Below are 23,471 nucleotides of genomic sequence, written 5' to 3' on the forward strand. Positions count from 1 at the left end.
TGTTCAATTTGCTAAGTGGAATAGAGCTGCTTATTCAAAATATGTAAAATAGGGCATCAGGGATAGGTTTTTGACCCCAGAAACTAACTCTGTATTAAAACTATCAAAATCTTACTGTCAATGATGTCAAATAGTTTTTGTTAACCTGATATGTTAAATAACAAAATACTTACTTTTATTTAGATTAAAGGGTTTTATATTCAGAATTATAAATACTGAGGAAAAATACCAATTTCGATATTTTAAATTGTGTGATCTGCCCAAAATTTTATTCCATATAAAAATTCTCATGCAGCATCTGTAATGCACTAATTAAACTCATTTATTTTCACCTAAAAATTTCTTAGATCAGGGTGTATAAATTCACAGAGCTTTAAAGAGTATTTTCAACCAAAGCAGAGCTGACAAGACTTGATACCCAAAGCATTTGTATTGCACGTTTGAATACAGCTTCAATTGGAAAACCATTGCATTATAAATGCTAGTAAATGTACCATATCATAGTGCCAAAGTAAGAATAAACCAAATTTGACATATACAAGCTAGCATTGCCAAATTAAATGACATTTTAGTCCTACAATTTAGTATTTTGATCGCTAGATATATTTCAATGTTATGCACAACAAGAGTATCATTTTAAGCATCAGTGGTTATCTAGATAATTCAATAACAGAAATCGCCATACATATATGATGTAATTAACTTCTTTACACACTTATCTGTTGTAAAAAGAGTACAGCAGATGGTTTATATCAATGCACACATATATAAGCAGTTGAGGAAATTTTGGAAATTCAAGAATCATTTTGAATCAGAGAATGTGATCATTCCATGGTTTTCCCTTTCGTGTTTATGCTATGTATCGTGTTATGTTATGTTATGCTAATTGTATATTTTATAAGAAAAAAAATATATATATTGTGCAAAATAATTTTGTAGAGAGTACACAATTATTTTGGAATCATATTAAATATTTATTCTTTGTATAACATAGTCACTTTAAACATTACATGCAATTAACGTCTGCATTTCCAACGAAAATTTTTATATCGAAAAGCAATATTTAAGGTCTTTGACAGTTTTTGAGAAAGGTTTTTGACGTGACAGTTTAAACCGTCAAAAACTGCCATGTGTCAAAAACCTGCCAACCCTGTAGAGAAGAGTATTCCACTTTTGAACGGAATTACTCATTTCGTATAGGGAATTAACATCGCTTACTATGTTCTAACTTCAAGGCATTTGAGGGGTCACCTAGTAGTTGTCTGATTGAGCTAAAATTTTGCACCGATCATTTTCTGGTTGATTGAACAAGATTGGTGGGGAAGGGGGAAGCTAAACTTTTAAAAAGTTGAAAAATAAGGGCCACCCTTATATTCAGGAATTACTTTCATAATTTATAGTTTGAAACTAGTCTTCCAAACTTATTTGATCCACTGCTTCCATTCTATTTATTCCTTGCAAAGAATAAAAAACAAACTTTGAATTAAACCTTTAGAATCTTATAATGTACCCAGGGCCATAACTAGGCAGGTGCAACAGGTGCACCCGCACAGGGACCACTTGGGGGGGGGGGGCAGAAAGGGCTTAAATTCAAATTCTTGCATAGGGTACAGGATGGCTATGTATGGCCCTAAATATACCCATAGCTGTTCTTGTTCTTACTTCCTCCCAAAGCGCTTGCTATAACCATGTCGGAACATGATTTTTATAGAACAATTGTTGATTTACCAATATTAGGCTGTTGCTGAAAGTTCTTGCTCTCAATATATTGTTCACATGAATAGTGGACATGCAGAAACAGACTCGCAATTTCAACAGTCTGATATGGGATTAAAAAAGAAATTGACCACTCAAATTTTACACATAGATGAGCAAGCTATATGAAAATGCAAATAATGTAGCTAATTTTGGATATACAGTGAAACCTGTATGAAACAGAATGTCAATAGACTGAAATAATATTCAATTTTAGACAGATTTCTGTTTATAAAGGTGCAATTCAAAGAATTAATCATTGAACAGACTATATTTTGATTCCGTTTAAGACAGGTTTCATACAGTCTCATAAAGTGTCCTTGGACAGGTTTCACTGTAATTAAAGTTATTAGAAATTATGTTCAAATAATAAAGAGAGTTTATCATTGAGTTTCTATTGTAAAGGTCGGAAATTCCATAAAAGTTCAAGTTATCAACTGTTGGCCATATTTACATTTCTGTAACCTGCTCATCTATGGAGGAGAATCAAGAAAGAGAGGAATTCTGAAAAGCATTTAGCCAATTCCTTTTTTTCTTTGCGTAAATCATCAGATTTCTTTAAAGCAATGTATTTTTGTATAAATAATTGCAGCAGAAACCTCATGCTATCTAATATTTTGTACTTTAAAATTTTTGAATCTTAATAGAATGAATATTACATATTTGTTTAGGTGTTGTGGGTGCTGCATACGGCCTGTATGAAAGTGTGGATGTTAAACACATACAACAGGAAACGTTGGGGTAAACATATCCTGTTATTTCTTGCATTTATTTCATATTTTAAAAAAATACGAAATATATAAAGTTCAATTTTGTTTTTACTTTTTCTATTTTACATCAAAAACAAATATGAAATATATAAAGTTCACTTTGGTTTTTACTTTTTCTATTTTACATCAAAAATAAATAAATAAAAATATCCTAAATCAATTAACCCTGGATGGATAGTGCAGAGACAGGTCAGTCCCTTGGGAAAATATAGAGGAATGTAATATGTGTTTGTGTGTATCTGTGTTAATTTTATTATGTCTATATGTTGAATAAATTTCAATTTTATCATTTTTTTAGGTATTTAATTACTGAGCCATTATTGTCTGCTGCTTTCTTTACAACAGCCAGTACTGTCCTTTCAAATAGTATACGTTTCTTTCTTGGCAACCATAAAGATGTAAGTTATCACTATTATTATCATTAATCATTAAAAAGTGAAAACTTGCTACAATGAATGAACACCAGAACTTTGCCACTGGACTTATCCCATTTCAGCGATCTCTTCCAGCCCAGCTTTGATAAAAAAAATGGAAAAAAAACTTGCTACAATACTCAATATAATGATTAATCTCTCCAAAATCATATTGTCCTTTTTTGTTCAAATCTTTTTTCGCTTTGCGTTTAAACTCCTTGCAATGCAAGAATATCCTTTATTGTATGATAAAGCTTTCTATAACTATAATTTTATGAGATTTGAAACCACTACAACAATAGTTTTTATATCAGTTCAAAATTACATTCAGCATTTTTTAAAGCTCCTCTTTAGTTTTTGTTTTTCCAAGGGCATCTATATTTTGCACCACCTCCTCCCCCAGGACAAGAAATGAAGTTTCCTCTGTTGTTGCACACAAAAGCGAAATGAAGTAACTGCATCTCATTTTTAAAATGCAGTTGATTACTCATGCTTACTTGTTTACAAAAATTTATCTTTCCTGTTTTTTGATATTTAGACTTTAACATGTTTTTAATCAGTTTATTTTTTAACTTTGGGGATTTAAACTCTTTGGAAGAAACACCTAACTGTATTTTATTAATTAATTATAATTTTAATGAATGTCCGTAAGTGCATTTTATGATGGTATTAAAAACACTAATTTAGAACAGATGTCAAGGCCAGCATAAATTTGAGGAAGCAGGATGATGATGCTATCAGTATAATTAATGATAACCCCTCTTGAAAGATATTTTTTATTTATGTGCAAAATATTGTTACATCATGGTTACATTGCAATTCAAGTGCCTCTCAATTTCCTTCTAAAATTACATTTGTTTAATTTCTCTTTACACATTGAGATAACCAGGTATTAAGTCCTGAATACCTGCTGTGAACTAGATATTTTTAGCACATGTCATAGGGATTCTACACTGCTATCAATAATGATTATGTTTCTGAGAGAAAAAAAAGCAGATAAAGAATATCTTCGGCAATATATTCAAGTTTCATTCAAAATAGTTCACATTTAGCTGCCTTATGGTGCCTCAAGGCAGCTTCGGTACAACACATACAAAAACAGAAGTTTCTGATGCTAGTCAGCAATGTATGGCAAATGTAATACAGAAAATTCCAGGATGTTTCGCCAGTGTGTTCAAGGTTTCATGATAAATCAATAGTGTTATATTTAATGATATACCTTTTAATAAATCTTAACATATATCAGGTGGAACTCAATGGGAATTTGTGCTATTTTTGGATGAAACACTCACATTAACACATTAACTTGAATGAATTTCTTCTATTTCAACTTTTTATTGTTTCAGACTGTTGACTACCTAATATCCTGTTACAAATATGGATCCTTCACAAAAGTGAGTATGCAATAGTTTTTTAGATTATTTATCTGTACAGACATTTCTTATATTTTTTCTTGTAATGGTAAAACATATTAGAAACTGATCAGGTTTTACTGACATTGCCTATCAAAGAAGTGTTTCTCAGTCTAAATGGCCATCATTAGTGTGAGTTTGTCTTCAATGTTTTTTCAAGGATATGTTTATATTCTTTGCTGCAGTATGTATATATAATTAAATATACTCTGTTGCAGTATTTACATATAAAAAATTAAAAAAATTTTCAACTATACTCATCTTTTGGGAATGGTTCAACATCTCTGAGATTTGAAACCATGTTTGTCTGCCGCTTCAATGCTCAATGTGTAGTGCTCATGATTCATCTTCATTGATATAGCTTTGTAAGCATCACTTAATCATGGCTGCTGTTTTTAGTGGCTGATTTTTTTGTCATGGTTCCTGAAAGTTCTCCACAAACATAGAAAATCTCTACTCAAGTATATTTCCAGCATCGAAAATTCTGTAATTCATGAGTGCACAAACTTTCTGGCTTGTGCGCCATGTAAGAGCTAAATTACTTCTTGTACCAAATATTAATTAAAAATAGTGACAAAAGTAACTTGAACATGTTTAACTTTAATAAAAGGCGAAATATTTACTGACAGTTTGAAGAGAGGCTGGAGCATAACATGTTTAACTGGTGCTTAGGTGCTTCCTGGATAGTTGTCTTAATAAAAAGCATTAAAACTAACAATTTATATAATTCTGTTTTGTAAACACATCATATTTAACTGCAAGTTCTAAAGCATATTTTGATATATATATTTTTTCAAAATTGCTTTGTGGGGGATGTGAAATTTCCAGATGGACCAGAGTTTATTTGATGAGCTGTTTTACGTAGGAAATTAATTGCCCCAATTGGCTATGGGGGTCAAACAGATCATATAAAATTGCTTATTATAATCTGTGGTAACTACTAACAGTTATAACTATGTTAAGTAGCCAAGGAAAGTCTATACTTGTGGTCAAACTAAATAAAACTATTGATATATGTTTATTTTTGCACATAGCTGTAGTTTTGTATGTTACAGCTTGATGGCATGGTATAAATTTAATAATATTGTCTGTTTGCTAATGTTCATTCCCTATTTGAAAACAAGAAACTTTTTAGTAACATTTTTGGAAAGAAAGCAATTCCATTAATTAGTTTTATTTAATTACCTCTATTTCCTACATTTTTTTTGTCCAATATTTTACAAGCCTGGCTTGGGATTCTTTTTTTCTCCATGGAATCTGCATGGGCATCCTTCCAAAAGAAGTTTATGGGGTACCTATTAATTTTTATTGAACTGAACCAAATTTCTTGTCATTTGTACTATTCTGCAAAAACAAAAATATATGAAGATCTGTAGGAACTAGATTTGAAGAATATGGGGGGGGGGGGGGGAGTTTCATGCGATTGAAAATTTTATCATATTGCTATTTACTCTATTTTTCTTTCACCCTTCAGATTCCTGAGATAATAAATTTTCGAGAGCGATTGAACAAATCTCTTCATTATTCTTTCATAACGGTGGAAAAGATGATATTAGATATGTTGATGGAAGTCAGAAGGTAATATTTTGTAATGAATCTGCAATGAATCCTCTTTTCAACAATATCCAATATAATGATAAATCTTAATATATTGCTACTTTTCTAACACTAAGTTTGAAATTGCCTTTATTCTATTTTAAATTCTTCTTTATACAACAATATCCTTTTTAATAAATCTATGAACATATTTTTTAAGACTTCAAAACCACTAGAACGATACTCCTTTATTAGTTTTTGTTCTTTTTGTGATCATGATTATTGCTCTCAATATAATGATAATCCCTTAGAGAAATGTTTACAAGGTATGTGTGCATTTTCGCTGTAGTACTTTCATTCATAGTTGAATGAAGAAATATACAATTTCCCAAAATTGTGTGATATTATGTTGCAGACTGTTAATTAGGGATGGGATGAATAGTGATTTGGCCAAATATTGAATATTCTGCTAATGTTTTGGCTGAATATTCAGTAGCCAAGTATTAAATCTCTTAAAATTCATCAGAATTACAAAGAAAATTGCTATTTTTAAGTGAAAACAGTAATTGAATATTGGTAATTTCAAATGATTGATATTGAATTTTAATTATGCAATTTATTATTATTATTTAAATAAATATTAAAAAACTGGTAACTGAAAGATTTTTATTAACGTGATACTGACAATGAAATTTAATGATGATATGTTGTATTTTAATATTACAATGATACCTCGAGGCTGACAAAGATGATTCACTCTCAAATCATGTTCATTATCCAAAACATGATTTCCCATATGTTTCTATGGAAAATCATTTTATTTGTTCCAGCTTCTACCTAAAATTAAAATGTATAAAAATGAGAATATACAGGAAGATGAACCCAATCGAGTTCATAGGTGTCCCATTCACTTGTGATTTGGTCAGCTCATTTCTGTGTCTGATACATGCAAACGGAGAAGATAATCTCTCAGACGGTTTATGGAAAATTCACCGACCAACAATTCACTGCTAGGAAAATTCACCGACCAACAATTCACCGCTAGGAAAATTCACGGCCAACAATTCACTGCCATGCAATTCACCGACGACATTTTGATGCGAGTCAGTTAGCGAGGGAATGAGTGATTGAGTTACTGAGTGAGTGACTGACTGACCGAGTGAGTAAGTGATTCAGTGAGCGAGTGGGTTACTGATTCAATGAGCGAGTAAGTCAGTCCGTGAGTGAGTGAGCGATCTAGTGAGTGAGTGATCTATTGAGTGAGTGATCTATTGAGTGAGTAAGTGCCATATCCTAAAGATATGGCGGAAAGTTTTAATAATGACTTTATGAGAAGAAATTCAGATGATACGGATTCGGGTTGCTGTATTTTTGAGATATATATGCCCAGTCAGGGCCCCCACTAAAATTCAATGAATTGGAGTTTGGGGACCCCCATGGGGAAGTTTTCTGGGGGTGTTTGATGAATCACATTTGTTTTTTGTTGCTTTATTATTATAAAATTCGCTTCTTCAGTAAGCTGGTGCTTTCACGTCTCCCTTCCCATAGCACGCTGATGAAGTGGGACGAAATAAACAAGATATGTTGTGAAGAGAAAAGGGGGGGGGGGTTGGCCGCTAAAGGTGGTAGGGGGGCAGAGCCACTAGTACTGTATATAAAATAACATGTCCTGACTGATTCATCATCCGAGCTAAAACCGCTGAAGCTGTAAATATCAAATTTTGTGAATAGTTTTTTTTCATGACGTAAAGACTCGCTAAGAAATGGTTTTTCCATATTCGACAACCTGAGGGCGTCATAAGAGGGGGGGGGGGTCAACGTTGAAATCATGCCGAGCCGAAACAGCTGAAGCTATAAATATGACATTAGATCAATATTGTAATATAGACTCACTGAGAAGGGATTTTTCCAAATTCAACCCCCTAAGGGGGGGGGGGGGGTTTCAAAAGTTATATGGAGCAATCAGCCCTGAGCCGAAGTCGCTTAAGCCATAAATATGAAATTTAGTTAGTATTATATTTTATAATGTACATACACACTAAGACTGGATTTCTGAAAGTTCATCACCCATGGGGGTTATGAGGTGAGAGTAATTTTGAGATTGCAAAATCCACGTGAGCGAAGCCGCGGATAACAACTGGTAATAAAATATAATGCTTACTAAATTTTATATTTATGGCTTCAGGGATTTCGGCTCAGTGATGATCACTCCATATAACCTTTGAACCCCCTCCCCCCGCCCCCCTTTGTTAGGGGGATTGAATTTTGACATTTGACTTACAGTCTTAGACTTAAAACGAACATTCGATTATGTTGATTTAAATATTCTAACAAATAAAAACACTTCTCCGCAGGCAATGTACTATATTGGTTTAAAACATAATTGGCTAAAACCCACAAGGATCGGCCCTTGGGTCATAATTATTTCTAGTTTATATTAATGATTTATGTAAAATGAAGTAGAACAGTAAAATAATTTCATTCGCAGATGACACAAGCCTATATGTTGAAGACGGAGGTGGATTTAGAGCTCGCTGTTGGTAGGGGTGATTTTACAAATCTTTAAAAATCTAGTCTAAGCATCGGTGACCACATGTCCTTCATTTTGTCTCGTATTTTCTGCGACAGTCTGGTTTTTCTTTTTTTTCTTCTCCATCCAGACTTTTTGAAAAATGTCACAGTTTTACTCGTTTATAGTCGAAGTTTTCTTGAATTTGTTGTTGCAATATTACCATATAGAAGTGATCTACACCTCATATTAGTTCGCTACGACGCAGTTCGTTTTGTAGAGGCCATATAATTATGTCCTACTACTGATGCTGGAAAAAAAATTAATGGAATAAAGTGAATATAAAGATAAGTTTAATTTTCTCTATCAGCAAAACTGGTAAAAGAAAGCCATAGCCTCATATTGTTTAAAGTTATATGCGTGAGTTCAAAAAACGTATGAAATTATCTCGTTTTAAACATCCAATTCTTGGACATAAAAAACCTCTTGGGTGACAAATAACATTTTCGAAAACTGAAACTCACGGAACCACAGCTTCAAAAAATGATATAAAAAATGGCATTCTTTTTGGGCAATGTTAGAGGAGTATTTTAGAAGGATAATTTTCACACAGTTTTCATTACATACATATTTAATTGGTAATTTTCAATCAAAACCTACAATTTAACAATTTTCGACATGATTTTATTTCTTACATATTTATAATTAAAGGGTTCCAATCTACTAATCTAGAAAAACAGATAACACGCAAATGTAAGAAAAAACGGGAGAAAAATATTCATTTCTCACAAATATTGATATCATAATTAAAATTATACATTATGAGCTATACCTCTCAAATAGTCTTTAATGTCACATCCTTGATGATACTTATCAACTAAATTCTTTAATCTCTGCGCAGAGTCCCGGTATTTCTTTCTCCTAATGTGATGGTTTCGTCCACTTACAATTTGCTCCATCCGAACTTCATTCAAACTCTGTTCTTTTTATGGCACCGATGAACTTCCATATATCTGGGTGGTGAGCAGATAATTGCTGTTGGAACGCTCGATGCCATCCTTCTATAGAATTGTTGGTATTAGGGAAATCGTTACGCATTCCTTGAAAGCAGTTCCAAATGTCGATGTCAAAGCGCGGCTGACGACGACCACCATGACGAAGAGAACGCCCGATCCAAGTGTCTTCAAATCTACACTTCATCATAAATACGTTTTCAGAACAATCGGATTTTTTAATCATTTGTGACACTAGTAGGTTAAAAACTAACTAACTAACCAATTCACTCACTCCCTCACTCACTAACCAATTTACTCGCTCGCTCAATCACTGACTCGATCAATCACTTACTTACTCGGTCACTCACTCACTGGGTCACTCCCTCACTCGGTCACTCAATCACTGACTCGGTCACTTAGTCACTGACTCGATCACTCAATCACTTACTTACTCGGTCACTCACTCACTGGGTCACTCCCTCACTCGGTCACTCCCTCACTCGGTCACTCAATCACTGACTCGGTCACTGGATCAATCACTGACTCTGTCACTCGCTCAATCACTGACTCGGTCAATCACTTACTCACTCACTCACTCACTGGGTCAGTCACTCACTCAGTTGCTCACTGGGTCACTCAGTCACTCAGTAACTCAATCGCTCACTCCCTCGCTAACTGACTCACATTGAACTGTTGTCAGTGAATTGCTAGCCTGTGAATTTTCCTAGCGGTGAATTGCATGGCGGTGAATTGTTGGTCTGTGAATTTTCCTAGCCGTGAATTGCATGGCGGTGAATTGTTGGTCTGTGAATTTTCCTAGCGGTGAATTGCATGGCGGTGAATTTTTTGGCGGTGAATTGTTGCTCCCAGACTGTTGAGCTTAATGCTAAGAGTCTTGCACTGAAAGAACGAATGCTCGAAAAAAATATTCTGAGGTCAGGGTTCGCTCATCCTTACAAACTCCTTAAAAACTCTTAAATTTTCATTTCCCTCTGGAAGGGCCCTTATAAATCCTTACTGTTTGCAGCCACGCCTGAAAAAGTCCTGTTTTTTTCCTCTGAAGGGATGATCTTTCTTAGAATAGGCATTCCCCATGGTGATGAATAGCATTGCCTAGAAAAATAAGAGGAAGCTTCCCCCGAATATAAAGAGGAAGAAAGGAGAAAAAAAAAAACGCTCTCTCCCTTTGTAATAGGAAATGTGAAAGCAGGGGATGGGATTGGAACATCTAATGGTTGTGCATACTTGCCAACTGTTACGATTTTGTCGTATTTAGTAAATTAATACAATTATACGCTCTTGCTTCTAAAAATATGATTTTTTATCAAATCGCTAGTTTTGACGTGTTTTCCTGCCTGTGTCGCAAACTGGTCAGCGTTGGAAATCGATGGTCTGTAGAACGATATCACTCCGCTGAACCAGTAGCCGAAAATTCCCCCATGCCCAGTGGTGAGAACGTTTTTTTTAAGTTTTTACTTATGCGGCGAAACGATGTCTCGAACCTCTTATATAACGCAGTATACTGAGTGCAGACCTCGCAGCTTTCCTATTTTTCCTACTATTTTCTCACTTTCGCCGCAATCGTCTTTTTTTTTACTGCAATTCTCTCCTACTATTCCTATTTTATCCCTCCTTCCCATTTGCTTACAGCCAATATCTCACTACGAAAATTCAGAGAAACCGTAAAATGTCACTGCTTTCCGCTTTTTTTTTAATGTGTTTTATTCACATTACAACTCGCTACTGAAAAGGAAGAAAGGAAAAAAAATTTCAGTTCCACTGGAGTAAGGGATGACGACAAGCGTATCTTTTCGCCGCCGCGCCTTAAAGTGCTAAAAACTGAAGTCCAGTGGGGAAAGCGAATCTGTTTCACAGATTGGTTGCCGTAAATAAAAAGGCAAAAAAAAAAAGAAAGAGGAACAGGCTCTATCCACACACAAGAGATTCTATGAGAGACAATGGGTTTATCTCTCCTGGGATCCCGTAACGAGCGTTCATCCCTGAAGCCAGGTTTTCCTAGGAGTAGGTTTTTGCGCCGCGTGAACCTAACTGGATCATTTTGTGTCGGCAGAAATGAGTTACATAATGACATTACGTATTTGTGTTTTCCTAGCGTGGCGCATCGGCTCAGGGCGGCTATATAGTATATGACCCTGGCGTCATCTACTCTATCGGCTGCATGCTCCAGTTTAAAGGGAAGAGACACAACACGAAAATGAAAGGAAGATTGCTGAAACGTGCGGCACACGACGCTTAACTCCTCCAGAAGCAGTCTGCCAATCACGCCCGACGTAAAGCGCTGTCGTGAGCCGTATTGCGCTCTGTAGGAAAACAGTCGTACTGCTTTTCATATTGATGAATAGACGCCGTGTCACGCTGGGTGATTCACGTTGCGCGCGGCATAGAAAACCTGCTAGTAAAACCCGGCTTTTAAAGGTGACAGCCCGAGCCACGTCTGGTTTTACAGGAGGAGGGGGGGGGAGCCGATCAGCCGCTACAGCTGAACCCACTTTTTTTAACCTTCAGAAAATAACTTTCGGGTATCTTTATGTTAGGGGTCATACAAGTATTATGTCAGCATGGATGGGGGATTTTCGATTTGCTGACTTGATGACGTGGAGGGGGGGGGGGGGGTGGATGATTCTTACGTCATCAACCACCCTTTATAAAAAATATGAAATATTCTTAATGGTGTCTTACTCGGTGCGCGAAAAACAAGTAAAACTTTTCACTAGTTTGTGGACACCTGAACTAACATTCTCCCTATTGAGTCCCCTACAGAGCCACTCTAGTGATCTTCAAATACTTAGCGGATCCAAATGCTCTGGAGCTGTGCTGCGCGTCATATAAGTGATCCGTGATTATGCCTCAGATCACTTAAGTAATCTGGGAATGTGCCGCGGATAACTTGAGTGATGTAGAACCGCACTGGTGGCAGGACCAATGCTCTAAAACTTTGTCACATGTCACTCAAGGGATCGCTTAATGTACCACAGATCGCTTAAATGGTCTGGAATTGTGCCACGAGTCACTTAAGCGATCTGTAAATGTGTCACTTGGTTCATTGTTACAAAAATAGATTTAGGGACAGGCCACATCATAACGGCAGGGCCACATTTGGTCCGCACAGGCCGAATGTTTACCGTGGGTCAAGGGTTACCAAGGGCTTAGAGAGGTAGGGTCGCAATGAATTTCTTGAACAATTTTGGGTTCTTAGCCTTCAACTAGCATTGAAATTAACAAAAATTGATTATAATAACATATAAAGATATTTTGTTTTGAAATTGTAAAAAATATTTTTACAATTCTTTTAAAAAATATTTTGTGGATTAAAAAAATAAATTTTTGATCATTTGGGGGGAAGCCCCCCAATTCAGATTCCACCAATAAGCGTTAGGAGGAAGGGGGGCAGAGCGCTCACGGGGGAGGGTGAGAGTTTTGCTGACTTTTTCTGACAAGAGGGTGAGTCAAAAATTGCTGAAAATTTGCTGACGTAATACTTGAACAGCCCCTTATTTTAAAGCATACATGTGCTCAACACATGGCCTGCCTCAAGTGGCTCCTGGCAAATTCTTACTTCAATTGAGTGGCTCGCCGCACATTCCCAGATTGTTTGAGTGAGTGATTTCCGGGGAGGGGGGGGGGGGCTTTCTTTCTTTCAAACCAAGCACAACTCAGGTCTATTACCATCTATGGGCAATTTACTATCTAGGAAGTTGTACTGGAACTGTGTGTGTGTGTGCCTAGAGTGATGCAATTTTTTTTTTCAGAGGGGGAGTGGCCCCATGACACCTTAAAAACTCCTTACTTTTCATTTTGAAAATTTTGTATGAACCCTGAAGAGTTGCTGCAAATATAAATAATTTTGTAAGAAAAATCTTTGTCGGCTGTGGTTTTTATTTTGAATAATTGGAGGGGGGAATGAATATCACTTTTAGAATTTTTAGAATTTATGTAATGCTGTTATGAGTTATGTTTTTGACTAATACTTGAAGGTTTTAGAACACTTTGGTGACGACAGAAAGCATGTATGTGGATTGATTATTTTATGAATTCTTATGATGCTGGGTAGCAAATCAAAACTTGTAATTTTTGAACCACTTCTACATCTATATTTTTGAGAAGAAGGAAAGTTTGTTTGCAAATTAAAAATAAATTTGCATATGTGCCCCGCCCTTTTTTTTGCTGTAAAACTTGTAAGTTATGAAGTTTGCCATGACTCCTTAAAAAGTCCTTACTTTTCATTTTGAAAATTTTGTATGAACCCTGGAGGTGGACATGAGTTAATCAGCCTTAGTGACAGTAATTCTGCTGATAATTGGTACAAAAATTCAGCTCACTATGAGGCTATTTTATGTTAGTGCATGCATTCATGTCATTGAAAATCATCATCAGCTGAATCTGTTTGTTAGCTGAAGCAGAAAAGTCACGAAAAAATTTTTGTTAGCCAGAAAATTTGTTATAAGAGGCATTCATTATATAGGTGAGGTATCACTGTACATACAGAATCAATTTTTTTTCAACACTTGCTACAATTTTACATCTAATTAAGAAAATGTCAAACATTATTTACTCACACATATTAATGCATCATAAAATGTACGACTTATTTTTACACTCTAGATGTTCTATGCCCTTTTAGTGGCTCAATAATTTCTTGTCTTGATACATCCTTCAGTTAATGAACAAGTGTATATAATTCATGCTCCCTTCCACCTTATTGCAGTAGGATTCTATTTTCAGTTTCATGTTTTACTCTTATTCTAGAAATTCACCCTGACATAGCCTCTTGAACAGAAAGGTTTAGGTATGCACCACACAATAAAATATAGTCAGTATATATATAAATTATTAATTTATGCAAAAAATTCCAATTAATATAATTTTTAAATTAGTTTGTTGTGTTTAGACTTACACAGGTATTCCGCCGAATACCTTAAGTATTATTCAGCCGAACTGAATATTCGACAAAAGGGCTAAATAGCAGCCAAATATTTGTCCCGTCTCTACTGTTAATATAATTGAACTTAAGATCTTGCATAATATGAGCATTTCTTAAGTCATTAGTGATTCCCAATTGAATTAAAAACTATAAAAAAATTCACAATTTTATGAGCACTCAAATGCTCAATTCCGTTTCTGAGAAAAAATTTTTTGGACTTTTTGTGAGTACATATGTATTCTTTTTCCCTGTAAAAAATGAATTAATGTGGCAGAGCTTGATCCCTTCCAAGAGATTATTTCTTCAGCATCAAGCAGGGTTGGGTTTTATCGGTAAAAACTGGTTTTTACCAAGACTTGGTAAAAATGGTAAAAATCTTGTACATACAATTAGCCTCTTAGTATTGATAATTAATATTTTTATTTATTTACAATAATAACCACAGAAGGCATGAAATGCTCTTATACTGGAAGGAAAAAAATAAAAAAGAATAATAATAGTCAGAACGGGAAGCACTTCGCATACGGAGTCAGGTCGAAATCCTCAATAGCGGAAGCAAATCTTGCGTAGGAGGCACATACAAGTTCTGATGGAAGACTGTTCCATATTCTTGTTACACTGCATCTATATCCGTGGAAAAAGCAATTCCTTCTAGCCATTGGTATTCTTATTTGGAAGCGATGCCTACGTAGGTTAACTCGCCTGTCTATGATCTCAAAGAAAGGCTCTCTCGATGGTAGATAAACAATTTGGTGGACTAGTTTGTAGCACATTTTCAGATCTGCAGCGATTCTACGCCATTCCAGCGAGTGTAAACCCAGAAATTGAAGTCTCTGGCAATAAGATAGACCGCTCATGCCAGGTATTCGTTTAGTAAACGACCTCTGTGGCTTTTTGAGGAGCTTTATGTCCTTGATTTTGTCAGGGCTCCATACTTGCGAACAGAACTCCAGAGTCGGACTAATGTACACACAGAAAGCATATGACAACGTATGCGCATCACACTTGCAGTATGCCGTACATAACATATATGAAATTCTATTAGCTTTGCAGACTATGCCATGATAATGATCAGTGAAATCCAGAATGCGGCTCATTGCAATACCTAAATCCACGCATGTATCCAATTGCTGTAACGTTTCATTACCTAGTTGGTAATATTCAGGATCGGTGCGTCTACCTAAATGCATTGATCACCTTTTTGATGATGAAATAAGTAGCTTATACTGACAACTCCACTGGAAAAGTTGTTGGCATGCAATTCTTAGGCCCCTAGTGTTTTCCACTGGAGAGAATAACTTCACGTCTTCAGCGAATTGCAATAGAGAGATGGGTGACACAGCCTGAGTAATAACGTAAGTGTACAAAGTAAATAAGATCGGGCCTAACACTGATCCCTGGACGACTCCGCTTGGCACCTGACATTCTCTAGACATCACGCTGGCTACGCGAACCTGATGAACTCTGTCTGACAGCAGTTCTTGAATTATCCTCACAACTTTATCCGGAACCCCCATGCAAGCTAGCTTCCTCAGTAGTAGCAATCTGTCTACTTTATCAAATGCCTTTTGGAAATCGATGTAAATTACATCAATCTCTTGTCCAGAGTCTATAGCACTCTCCCATATATCATGACAAATCAACTGCTGCACTGGTAAGGAGCGGCCAGGAATGAAGCCAAACTGAACTGAGGGGATTAAGCCCATCTCTTCGGCAAATGGAAGTAACTGTTTGACTATGCATCTCTCGAAAATTTTGCAGGATATATCGCTTAACGATACCAGGCGATAATTATTCGGATCTGCCCTGGAGCCTTTATTCTTATAAATTGGACTGATAACTGCAGATTTCCAAGAGCATGGGATAGATCCGTAGTCATAGAAGGATGTGAAGATGGAGCTAAGCAGAGAAGAAATCGGGTCTGAAAGACGTTTGTAGAAACAACTGGGTTTTCCGTCAGGACCCGGAGTTGATCGACCAGGAAGAGAAGTAATAATGGCTTTTATCGTCTGAGTGTTGAACATGTCACGAAAGAAGGGATGATCATTCATAAGGCCATGATAATGATGGTCGTAACCGGAACAACTGAAATTATATGAACCAGAAAATATGTCCGCAAAAACGTTTGCTTTCTCATAATCTTCCGTTATCGTGGTACCATTCACAGTTAGCATTGGTATGTCCCGAGATACACGAAGTCTACTGCGGACATCTCGGTGGAAAAAGTTCCGATCTTGATTTTTACAGAGGTTGAGGAGATGTAAACTCTCTTTCTCTTTGACGTAATTTGCATAGTTCCTAGCCATGACCTTGTATTGTTCTTTAGTGGTTTGACTAGGTATTGATCTATATTGACGAAAAGCATGCAATTTCCTATTGTTTAGCATTCGTAAAACCTTATCTTTTTTTCTAAATCTCATTTGACGGGGAACATGTTCACGAGACCGCAGAAATAGAGCTGGCAAAGCATCCGCAGCTGAGATAGTTCCAGCCAGTACTTGGTTCTGTAGATCTTTTACAATAGTTGATAATCGTGGATAATCTGCACTGTAATAGTTTATTGTTGATTGGCAATCTAATCCTGTTGTAATATGCAATGAGAAGTGTATCGGCAAGTGCGGTGGATTATCGCTGTTGCAGAAGGATGGAAGTGCATATACGTCGTAGACCACCGAAGGATCGGTAGCAAACAGAAGATCTAAGAAGTTTTCCCCTTTCGTGGGAAAATCGACCAACTGAACAAGGCCTAGTTCTGCTGATATTGACATGAACTGTGACTCCAATTCCGATGAGAATCTCCCCTTTATCCAATCAATTTCCCGCTTGTTGAAGTCCCCGACCAAAATCACTGGAAAGCACACAGAGCAGTAATGCCTTAGTTCTCTCCAAAACTCACACCAACGATCTAAATTACATGCTCTGTTTGGTGGAACGTATGCTGTAATAAGCCTGCACTTCCTATTTCCGCTTTTTATATCCACCGATATTATCTCAACATCTTGATTTCCACTATGCACGTTCACCAGCTTAGGTTTCGAGCTGCTTCGAATAATAATACATACACCTCCTCCCTCAGTAGTTTCTCTGTCGTATCAGAAAATATTGTATCCTGGTAGACATATCAAGGAAGACAAAACTGAATGATGTAACCAAGTCTCTGCTATACACAGAATGTCGGCCTCGTAGGACTGAATGCAGCAACACAAATCGTCAATTTTATTCACAATACTCCTGGGTTTCATGAATATACCTGTAACTCTTGATTTAGAATCGGATGCGTGTTCATTTGTTGAAGAAATTGACGATGACTGTCGTCTGCACAGTCATTGTTGATTAGTGGTGTCCCTCTGACCGGCCGATGCTTCCGTTATAGTACAATCTCCAGCCGGATCCTCCAGAAGATATCTGGGAATACCAAAAAACTCTCTGATGTGTATACCAGATGGCCAGTGGAATGGATCACTCAATGAATCCCAATTACTATCGACAGTGATTAGTACAAAAGATGCATAGTTGTTTGAGTTCCTTGTATTCAGCTTAACGTAGTCATACTCGAGTTGCGTGTCCTGCAGTATGCAACGTACGTCTGAGATAGATGTCTCTGGAGGAAATCTGTTCACCAGCAACCGACGTCTGCGAACCGTCAGCACTACATGCACCTGCGACGTTGTAGACATTCCCACTCTGAATTCATTACGCCGATCAGTCCCAGTTGCGACGTTGGATCGCTGAAAACGGTTTGGTGGTACTTGATTAATATCATCCCCTTTCAAGCGAGGGTGGACTGCCCGAAACGTGTTGTTATTTGACAAATTTTCCTTTCCCCTCAAAGTATCAGTCAATATTTGGGCATACAAAGCGGTAGCAACAGGCTCTGGCAATAATTCACAATTGTTTGCTCCAGATGAGTTCACATTTGAGCGCATAGCATTTGACAAGTTAGCTATCTCTGACTGCATTCTGGGAATGATCTGGGCAATGCTCTCTAGTCTACTAAAACGTTCCTCAAACTTCTGAAAGTTTCTCTCAATAATCTCTGAAATATTAGCAGTTTCACAGTAATGATTTTTCTGTTAACTAATGATTAATAATTGTTTAAATAATAATTATCATAAAAAAATTCAAATAAATTTGAGCCTTAATTAAAAAAGAAAAATAGGAATTGTAGAAACAGAACTGTTGTAACACGACCAATGTTTTGAGTCTTCATCAGCAGCACACTTTGAATTAGGATGATGTAAAAACCTATTTTTTTCTTCTTTTGCTACCTTTTTGTATGTATAAATTCTAATTACTTGCATTTTGTACAGTTTATAACTTAAAATACTACAGTGAAAAGCCTATATAATGATAACCAAAGAGAGCAGAGAAACATTGTTATAAGGGAGTTATTATAAATGGAGTCTGTCAAACCTCTCTATCTTGAAACTGACTGAACCGAAAAAAATGTCGAGATAGAGAGTTTTCGAGAAATAGAGTTATTTACGAAGAAAAGAAAAAATGGAAAAATATGATTGGTTATAAACTAAAAAGACAAAGAGAACTTTGACAGACATCAATACGGCTGTACTAAGAAACTCCGATCAAGCTACCGGTCAAACCACTGGAGAACAGGCGGAGTGATCGGGATGATGTCAAAAACATATCGAGACATTCGGCCAAGCTACTGGTCAACCCATAAGGCGATGAGACGAAGTGACTCTATCAATGCCAAAGCACACAAGGAGATGTTCAACACATACTGACTGTAAAGAGGTTACCGGGCATATGCCCTACTGAGCGAAATGCTTTAATGACTAGATAGCTATTTCAAAGAGAAGATGGAATCCTACCATTGCTGGTACATATAGAAAAAAGGTTCCCAGCATGTGCTATACTAAGAACCAATCAGAAGGACAAACTGAAATAGAACTAATTTGCATGCAAAAAATTACTATTGTACATTAGAACATGATTTTTAGCAACAGTCAAAAGTGTAAGCAAGATGGTCAATTCCACGAAATAAAATAGAGGTAAGAAACAAATGAGCATATATATATATTAAAATGGCTAGATTCAAGGACTATTTCAGCTGGGGTCTAATGGTAACGTTACAATTCATCGAAATTCAAGTTGTTCGCCAGATCTGATTCCTTAGTCACTGAAATGATTGGTTCAAAACCTATAGCTTTCTTCAAGCAATTTTGAATTATCTGGTGGCTCACTTTTTGCCATGCTGAACAAGCTATCTACACATGGCATTCCCCTTCCGTCAATCTCAGTATCCACCTATGATCGACAAGATCCATCAACAAAATGTGCTATAATATGAATAATTCTTTCTTACCAGTTTCTCTTAACTCCAGAGAAAAGCCAGAAAAGGAATTTTTGTGTTTTTTCACTATAATTGGGCGTGGCCTTCGAGATAGAGAGTTTTTCGAAAGTTATTTTGAGACAGGTGAAGATTCATTGATTTAGTACAGAAAATGCAATGATTTTTTTCATTTTTCGAGAAATAGAGTTTTCAAGAAAGAGAGGTTTAACTATGAATCAGGACCAGAGCATAATAGCGATATAGAGAAAATCATTATACAAAATTATTGTACAATGAAAAATTGTTACAGTTATACAATGATAAATTCCTCTACAATATTTTTCTTGGTCCGCAGAGTATTGCTATATCAAGGTTTCACTGTATATTACTTTTAGTATAGAGATAGAAAGGCTATTGCCTACTATTTCTGTACTATAAAAACTATTGATGATTAATACTTGAGCCAATTTTTTTTTACAAACCAATTTTAATATTATGATAATGATATTATGATTTAATATTTATGATAAATGATGTAATCAATATTTTGGTTTTTTTCCTACTTTTTATTATCACTAAAAGTACATACAATTATTTTTTAAATGACTATTTATCAGAGGCATTATTTACAAAAAGGGGGCTCTAAGCGATCTGTAGTGCAGGGTGGTGAATTTAAGTAATTTGTGGTAAAAAACATTAAATTGAAACAGGAGAAGAGAGGCAAAATTCTAATAGTCAGCAGGTGGAAAAGTCATAAATCTAAATCTGTGATTTATAAATAGATACAATTTATGACATGCATACTTTTGTCTTTTAATTCAGCAGCATATGGTAACAATATGAGACTATATAGCAGCACTTGACAAATAAAAAAAAAATTATGCACCATCCGAATTGCTTATGAGCTAAGCATAATTTTTTGCTAAAGAGAAATGGTTCCTAAATAGTGTTTTTTCCTTTTCCGATGTTTACAAATATATATATACATATTTCCTTCCTTTGCTAAAACTTAATCATGAAATCCTAAAATTTGGGTAGCTCATAGTCTTCAGTTGAACAATTACATATAAAAAATTTTGAGGGGCCAATGCAGGTTTTTTAGTCACCATGGCATCCTAGCACCTAGGATTTGTCAAGCCCTGCTTTATGGCAAGAAAATTGATAACAATAAGAGATCAAAATTGAGCATATTATACTTTAATATGTATGTTAGTAAGAATATAATAATTTTAGTGTTCTGTAATAGCCTAACATTGTATCAGAATTATGCAATTTTTTTTTGGGAAAAAATATATATATTTTTTAAAAATAATAGCAGAAACAGTAATTTTTTCCCTGAAGTTGGCAAAAGCCATGAATTTTTTGCTGGGTGGGAAAAATATATTTTTACCAAGACTAAAAACCATCAACAGTAAATTCCGTGCCAACCCTGGCATGGAGAGAGACAGTGTCTGTTCAGAGGAAGCTAGACAGTTATTATCTGTTAAATAAGCCCTGTGGTTTTCAGTGAGATACTACAAGAATCGTATCTTGATGACAGCCCTTCCTGTGCTCAACACATATTCTTCATAATAGGAAGGAGGGTATTGAAATTAATTTTGAACTAGATGTAATAGTCTATTGTAAATCCAGTAAGAAAAAGATTACCGTATATGTAGATATTCATGTTTCTCATTCCACTGCATTTTTTGTATCATATTTGTTCTTTCATGTGTACAGTCGAATCCTATTATAACAAACTCCAAGAGAGCGGAGGAATCACTTCATTATAACGAAATTTCGTTATAAAGGAATTCCAGGTTTTTGCATTGTTTCTATGATAACTTATTTGGGAGATTAGAAAAGTGTTTGTTAAAACAAGATTTTTGCTATTACGGTATTCGTTAAAACAGGATTCAACTGTATAACAATAGGGGGCTAATGCTAGAAATTTTTTGCTTTTTGTATTAACTAAGTACAAATGCATTATGCTTATCATACAGCATATTAAAACCATTTTTTTTTAAAAAGAAAATTTTTTTTTTCTCCACAGTGTGCATGATATGGAAAAGTCTATTGCAGGAATGGAAATAGACCCAGAAAATGGTATTTTCTTTGAAAATATGATAATTTGATTCATTTTTCTTATAAATTTTGATTTAAATTTCATTTTCTAAAGATGTCTGAAGTAAAAAAAAACAAGCTTGAGTTCATCAGATTTTCATATTTTATAATCTGAAAGTTTGGGTTTTCTGCATGATAAATCTGTATATAGCTTTTTGATTTTCATAATTGTTTTTTCCTGCTGAAATGTTTTTGTGATATATGAGGCAAAGTGTTTGAGCACACTACTTAAATACAGCACACACACCACTTATTGTGGTCTATCTGAGACTCAAGGTTTTTGATAACAATATCTGATTGATATGCAATCAAACGTCTCTATCTCAAAACTGATGGGAAGGGAAAGAATTTCAAGGTAGAGAGTTTTTGAAAAATAGAGCTTTTCTGGTAGGGAAAATAATCAAAAATGGCAAAAAATTGATTAATAAAAAACTAAAAAAACCGTACTATATTTTACTACGTACTAATGAAAATATTGGTTACGTGATCAATTACACAATGTTCAATCACGCTGTATGCAAATACACTAAAATATATTCACTTTTTTTTTCAATTCAACTTACATACCTCATTTAAAATAATTTGTAAGCTTAGATTGATGCATATTTTTTGCTCTTTGAGCTTTCAAAATCTGATCTATACTAGTAGGAGCTGCAAATATTTTGGGCCTCATCTTCTCAGTTTGCTCCAGAAAATGATGTGTTTTTGCAGAATGTTCGTCAGTTTTCACTTAATTTTTCTAGTTCCTCTGAATCATCATCTACTGTATTTTTGATACCCGAGTCGACCATACATTCACCAATCGTTTTAGTGAAGGTGTTGCAAGTTTGTAGAGAGTTTGGTCCATTTCCACAAAATTAAAAAACGAATGAAATTTCCAGCTTCAAGTGTGTTTTAGTAATGCCCCAAAGTTTTGGGAATGAGCCACCTAATCTGATCCTTCATCATTGAGATGATTGGTTCCAAACCCGCAGCTTTCATGAAGCAATTTTGAATTATTTGTTGGCTGACTTTTTGTCGTTCTGAAGGAGGCATCCACCAGCACCTCCTAGAGATAGAAGGCCTCTGCACTGTTTGCCATAAACGTCATTCGGACTACCTAGCAAGTTTGCCACATTTTGAAACACAGCATCCTATTTTGTTTCTTCTTATTTTGGTGCAGAATCTTTCTGATTAACTCACAAATACTGCATAGTGATTGGATATGGAGCATAGAAATCATCGCCACTTCTGAGCCCGATCATTTCTTTTGCTCACAACGATGATACTGGCACGAGCATAAAAATTTTTCCCTGAATATTCTGAGGGAAAATGGACTACTTACTTACGTCACAAGCAGACTGCGGAGGCCTTCCATCTCTAGGAGGAGGTGCATCCACCTCGTCAATCACAGTAGCCGCCTGTAATTGACAAAATCCATCAACCTAATAGGCTGCAATATGAATAATCCTTTCTTATCAATTTCCTATACCTCCTCATAGTTTGAAAAATAGGTAGCAGATGTCAGCATTATAACAAGCATTACAAGAAACATGTTTCATGTTAAGTTCACAACACAGACATGCACCAATTCGTTAGAAGTTCCGCAGAGGAATATGGATGAGGTGCATGTGTGGTTTAGTAGTAGTTGTAGTAGTACACCTCTGGAGAAAAGCCAGATTTGTGCAAAAAATAGAATTCCTGTGTTTTCGTTTTACTGTCATTGAACTTGGCCTTTGAGATGGAGAATTTTCCAAAATTACT

The 23,471-nt window shown here is 35.6% G+C and overlaps 1 protein-coding gene across 1 annotated transcript in view; it reads left to right on the forward strand.

Annotated features, from left to right (window-relative positions):
* Positions 1–23,471, forward strand: part of psidin (phagocyte signaling impaired) — a 134,943-nt gene that overhangs the window by 69,773 nt on the left and 41,699 nt on the right. Inside the window, exons 15-19 of the mRNA XM_089232282.1 lie at positions 2,427–2,496; positions 2,824–2,923; positions 4,285–4,332; positions 5,825–5,928; positions 21,658–21,710. Of these exons, the coding sequence (XP_089088408.1) occupies positions 2,427–2,496; positions 2,824–2,923; positions 4,285–4,332; positions 5,825–5,928; positions 21,658–21,710 (375 nt within the window). The remainder of the gene's footprint in view (positions 1–2,426; positions 2,497–2,823; positions 2,924–4,284; positions 4,333–5,824; positions 5,929–21,657; positions 21,711–23,471) is intronic.

The sequence above is a fragment of the Pholcus phalangioides genome, unplaced genomic scaffold, assembly GCF_987345545.1.
Source record: "Pholcus phalangioides strain wild (caught in Gottingen) unplaced genomic scaffold, Ppha-v1.0 ptg000005l_1, whole genome shotgun sequence".
In the NCBI taxonomy this organism is placed as follows: Eukaryota; Metazoa; Arthropoda; class Arachnida; order Araneae; family Pholcidae; genus Pholcus; species Pholcus phalangioides.